This window comes from Trematomus bernacchii, unplaced genomic scaffold (assembly GCF_902827165.1).
Source record: "Trematomus bernacchii unplaced genomic scaffold, fTreBer1.1, whole genome shotgun sequence".
NCBI classification, from domain to species: Eukaryota; Metazoa; Chordata; class Actinopteri; order Perciformes; family Nototheniidae; genus Trematomus; species Trematomus bernacchii.
In genome coordinates this window covers 92,501-98,619 of record NW_022987890.1, presented here as the reverse complement: position 1 = coordinate 98,619, position 6,119 = coordinate 92,501, and the positions used below count along the sequence as shown (strand labels likewise).

The window sequence follows — 6,119 nt, the reverse complement described above, 5'->3', positions numbered from 1 at the left end:
GCCGGTGTGAAAGGGGCATAAGTGCTCTTTTTGGTGTGAACGCGACATAAGGGGTACTAACGGAAATAAACGCGAAAAGTACGGGGAAAAGTACTCCGGGGGTGCTGCCAAACACTTCAGAGACATGTTTTGTATATATCTGAGACCTATAATATATTGATGAAAAACAGTATAATAGGGGACCTTTAAATCCTGAATACTAACCTCTCTCTCTCTCTCTCTCTCTCTCTCTTTCCAGCTACAGGATGTTCCAGGTGCTCCAGGGTCACATCCAGCCGGCTCCACACAGAGGCTGTAAAACCCGCCTGGTCACCAAAGACGGGCGCTGCAACATCGAGTTCGGCAACATCGAGTACAGCAACCACTTTGCGTACCTACTGGACTTCTGGACGACGTTCGTGGAGATCCGCTGGCGCTTCGTTCTGCTTCTGTTCGTGGCCTCGTTCACCGGCAGCTGGTTCGTCTTCAGCCTGCTGTGGTACTGGATCGCAAAGAGCAACGGGGATCTGACGGGGCAGAACCGAACCGACGGACATGTGCAGTGCATCGATAACGTCAACGGTCTCACGACGGCGTTTCTCTATTCGTTGGAGACTCAAACCACCATTGGGTACGGGGGTAGAGCATTAACCGGACACTGCGCCGGAACAGTTGCTCTAATCATCATCCAATCTCTAATCGGCGTCTTCATCAATTGCTTCATGTGTGGCGTCATATTAGCCAAGATCTCGTTACCCAAAAGGCGGGCGAAGAGCGTCACCTTCAGCGACACGGCCGTCATCTGCCTGAAGAAAGGAAGTCTGTGTCTTCTGCTACGAGTCGCGAATCTACGAAAGACGTTACTGATCGGCAGCCAGATTTACGGAAAGCTGCTCAGGACAACGACCGCTCCCGATGGAGACACCGTCATTCTGGATCAGGTGGATATCGACTTTATGGTGGACAGTGGAAAGGATAACTTGTTTTTTGTTTGCCCTTTGACCCTGTACCATGTGATTAATACTTCCAGTCCGTTCTACGAGCTTTCAGCGGACTCTCTCCCCAACCAGGACTTTGAGTTGGTGGTCTTTTTGGACGGGATAGCAGAGTCCACTAGTTCTTCCTGCCAGGTCCGAACCTCCTACATCCCTCAGGAGATCCAGTGGGGGTTCAGCTTCCTGCCCATCATCTCCCGCACCAAGACGGGAAAGTACCGGGTGGACTTCTCGAACTTTTCCAAAAGCGTGCGGGTCACAACGCCACACTGCGTCCACTGCTTTGAGACGGACGCAGACCAGAAAAACCACAACAGTCACAATCAGGAGAATCAGGACAAACAGCAGAAGCTTGGCATCGACAACCTCGGGTTTCAGGTGATCGACATTCACGACTCGATGGACATCACTAAAATGTGAGGGGAGAAGGGTGAATGTGTCAAAATCAGCCAGAAAATAAACCCTATTTGGAGCAAAAGCCAGGTTTTCAACAACAGTTCTCGGACTTTGAGTCCTACGAGCTACTTTTCAGGAAACTAAAAGTTTCATTTGTTCCCTTGTTGTTCCCATCGTGGTGTAAAGACCCACCAAGATTAGGCAAATTAGTACACAGACTAATTAAAAAGCAACAGCTGTTTTAAACCTAATCTCTTGCTTCTGACTACTACGACTGGGAACGTCTCAAGGAAAACAGCGCCAATCTAGGAAGCAAATGTTCGTTGTGGCCAAACGGTGGAATTCTAATTTCCTTGTCAGTCACAATACGGACCTAACATTGGGAAAGAGACTTCTGTAAATCAGTGTATAACCTTCGTTTTTTGGTATATCAAGTTCCCAACACTTGAATCCCCTCACCCTTAGGCCCTAAAAGTTGTAACAAATGCGCTATAGCCGAAACCGGAGTTCTTTTACCTTTTTCTAATCATGTAAATGTGCCTAAACGGAGCCGCAGATGTGGAAGATTGCCAGAATATCCAGGGGATTTTATACTCGAGAGTGGAGTCCTTTTTGCATCATGTACTACTAAGCAAATCTACATCCATGTATCTCTTATTCATTGTCTAAGGCTGTTTGTCATCTCCAAAACTAACAATCTAACCAGATATTGGCAATCTTAATGGTTGAATTTTCTTGCCTGAAAACATTAAACGTAATAAAGTGACATACTAACACCTTTTAACCTGCCTTTTAATGTTTAACATGACTAGTAGTGCCTCCCTGATATAGAATTTTAAAAATGGTGGTTAATGCCATCTTGTGAATCGTGACAAATCAGAAATGTGTCCACCCCCCAAGGTCTTGAATTTTATGAAAGTTCAAAAACTACCCCCGACCAGGGACTTTTTTGGGGTTGAAAATAATTCCTGTGTTCCAACAACCCATACGACCATACTATAAGGAATGCCAAAAAAATGATTGAGTAAGTACCAATATACTTAGAATATATATGACAAAAATACCAGTCCTATTGCACCTGGTCACATTTTGCAGCATACTTTTCTGGCTATGCTTACCCACAATCCTTTGCACAGCAGATATGTAAGGAATAGGGTCTAAATTCAATGTGCCATGTGAGAACAAACTATTCCCAACTTCATGCACACTGCAAAAAGTGCATAAGTTTCCCTTTTAATCAGACTTTCTTGACGAGTAGTGAAAATTAAATTGAGTTAATCGTCCATTTTTTTTTCGCCTCGACTAGCAGAAATATTCAAAGTGTGGATAAAAATGTATAAAATAATCAGACCTGAGCGGGAGTTAAGCTCATTGCTCAGCAGCTCATTACAATCAAAGCACCTTTGGGACTTTGTGTAGGTAATGTGTGGCAGAGGGGGGGGGGGGGGGGGGGGGATTGAAGTTTTGACGAAATGAAAGGGGTAAAATAGTGGATGGCACAGTGGGTATTTCTCGAGGAGATTATGGTCTGATCCTGTTATAATGAAAAATGTGTGCCATGAAGTAGGACAGGCCTTCAGAGTGTTCCTCGTTACTCCGACTAAAACACTAACGTGCAGTTTCTGTCACGGTGACATCTCGTATGCCTTGATGATTAGGAAGCTGTGGACATACTGTAGCTGCGAAATTAGAGGATTTTAATTGTCTATTTTGTAGATTATTGTGTAACACTGACACTTCTTCTCAGGGAAAATAACATGCTTAGTGCGAATAAAACACTTTTTTCACAATTTATTGACTTTGTTTTGTCTTTTGTGTATGTCTTTTTGATTGTTTCTACATAAAAATGTAACGTTATCACCATATACACGAAAAAACTGAACTATAAATAAGTACACATTTGAGTATGGTTGGTCCATTTAATGCTACCTTATTATTCTGCTTAATTTCATATCAAAATACCTTATTTCTACGGTCTTTGGAAATGTATATTTGCAAGTTACTTTACTAATTGAGGTTAGAGGAATATTTTCTGGTTCCTTTTAGTGCGTTGAATGTCATGAGAAATTGTGATATCTGACCCTTTATAAACCAAGTATATAATAAATACATAGAGAAAGTAAAATATTGTTGGTTGCTGCCCAAATGTGAAATGAGCCTTGTTTAACAATATTTAAATTACATTAGTTTTAATAACATTAATTGATAACAGTGATTATTCACATTATTGTATTTCTATTTTAAAGGTCACCTATCATGCTATCTTTAGGCAATAGCATAGGTCTCAGATATATAAAAATATATTTAAAACTTGTCTATGAAGTGTTTTGCTCAAAATACCAAACAGATCACCCATTCTAGCCATGCCTCATATCCCTCTATTTCACTTCCTGTTTCAAAAGTGCTGATTTGGGGTATAAAGCTTTAAAAAAAAAAAATTGATTAAAATAAAAAGGAGGGGTCTGAGCTCATGCGGGACCCGGCAGCTACTGTCTAAACTAAATACTGCCGTGATGAAACGCCATATCATGGATTATCAAGGATTATCTCTGAAACAGTATGGAGCTCAAAGGCTTTCTCTCTTGCCGGTTATACCACAAGGTGAGTTCCTTTTTATTTCCTGCTTCTTCACACACATGCTCTCCAGTACAGGTTAGCTCTGAGTGTTAGCAATGCTAATGTAAACACCGACCATATTACGTCCAAAACAGTCGGGCATTGTTTCTGATAGCAACGTTTCTGATAGGGCCGTGGGTCCACATTTCAGATATTACGTCATATCGGACGCTAATCTGGATCAGCTCCGTTGTTCCCCCGTTTTTAGAGATTTGGGTACGAAGGAAAAGAGAGAGGGTTTTATTTTCTGATGCTGCGTGAGTTCCCTGACACACCGGGGACACATATTTATGTATAAAAGACATCAAAAAGTGACTTTTGCATGATAGGTCCCCTTTAAGGTATTTGAAAAATGACATATTTTTATAATTTAATTTCTGATTATTTCCTAAATTATTCTACTTTGTTTATATTTATTTTAGTTTTTATTTATATATTTATATAGGTAGGGTAGGCAAGTTTGTGAAACCAGCTCGAGTGCGCTAGAATTTGAAAATACACAACCGGAGAAAATCTCCCACTTCCTTACAGAGCCCCTCCTCCAACACACACGAACGCGCACATGACCAATGAGGGCACGAGATAAGTTTGTGCACAGATGGAAGGCTGACAGGCAGGTAGGCCATCCAGTTATTTTAGCCGGGCCGGCTCAGATGATTGGTCGTGCTTTTTACAGTACTACAGCTTCCACAGATGATATTTATTATGGATTTTTTGTCAAAGCACTTCAGATATTCATTGCTATCGGATGTTAAGAGCATTCCATGGAATATAACAACAAGTGTATCTCGAGCCGGATTCTCAAACTTACCTACCCCACCTTTAACTTATTTATTTCTTCATTTAATTAAGTATTTCTTGGAGCCTTAATGTTGGCACTTTTGGTTAATCTTAACTCTCTCAAATTAACCTACACTTTTGTTTGGAAATTGCAGCTTTTACATATACATTACATTTTCCATAGTTTTATAAATTGAGTGTATTATTTATAATAATAACGGAACCTTCAGTCCTCCATAGACTTTGCATTATACCCTTGTATAATAAAAAAAACCCTGCTTTTGTCACATCTATTTATAAAAGTAATAATAATCCCTGTCTCTCCAGTATTATATAACATATGGTATAAAAATGAAAGTAATCCTCTAGTTGAAACTGTGACAGCCGTCCTGCCCACTAGAGAGCATCAGAGAGCTGCAGCATTAAAAACATTATCAATTAATGCTGAAAATAAAACTTTTTTAGGTGTTCAAACTGTCCTAGTTCTGCCAGCAGACTCTCTTTCATTTCCTCGGTGATGTTTGATAAAAATAAGACGTTTGATGCTCACTCTTTTCCCCAGAAGATCCAGTCACACAGAGCTTCCTGTTGGACTCTCTTATGGCAGAAAGAAAGTCTCTGCAGGTGATCTCACTCTGAAGCCCACTGATTTCTGTCAGAAATAGCTTTTCATCCCACTCGGATTTAGAGAGGAGAGTTAACTGGGCTTCATCTGCATAATAACAATGAGAAAGAGAAACTGTTGAGAGGGATTTGGCACAGAGAGAGGGAAAAAGCTGAGAGGAAGAAGAGAGAGAGTTTTAATCTGATAACTGTCACATTGACTCCCTGTGTGAGGGAGATTTATTAGGCCATATACACAGAGAAGGATGAAGCACGTACAAACACGAGTTGATAATGAGACTTTATTTGAGGTCATTTGACTGTCTTTGAAATTGTTCGGTCATTTTTGTGGTCATATTGTGTCTCTCTGAGGTCACTTTGAGGGTCTTTTTGCCTCTTTTGTGGGACATTTCGTGTCTTTTTGTAATTGTGTCGAGTGCCTTTCTGCTCATGTGCCTCTTCGTGGTTGTTTTGTATTTCTCTGTAGTCATTGTGTGTCTCTCCTGGGTAATTTTGCATCTTTTTTCAGTCATTAAATGTCTATTTGTAGTCATGTTGTGGTCATTTCATGTCTTTTTATAATTTGTTGTCCTTTTTACGTCATTTTGTAGTTGTTTTGCGTCTTTTTCAGGTGATTTTGTGTCTTTTTGTAATAATTTCCTTTGTCTCTTTGTGGCTCAAAACATGACAAACAGGACTCACTCAGATCAGGATGGTAAATGTTTTTTCCTGGGAAGCCAGACGGAAATC

General features: G+C 40.7%; 1 protein-coding gene across 1 annotated transcript; it reads left to right on the top strand.

Annotated features, from left to right (window-relative positions):
- Nucleotides 1-230: 230 nt before the first annotated feature.
- LOC117469914 (ATP-sensitive inward rectifier potassium channel 1-like) lies at nucleotides 231-1,394 on the top strand (the record flags this gene model as incomplete). Its single annotated transcript, XM_034114389.1, has 1 exon — nucleotides 231-1,394. A coding segment is annotated over one exon (1,164 nt), but the record flags the coding sequence as incomplete, so codon positions are not given.
- Between the last annotated feature and the right edge of the window lie 4,725 nt (nucleotides 1,395-6,119).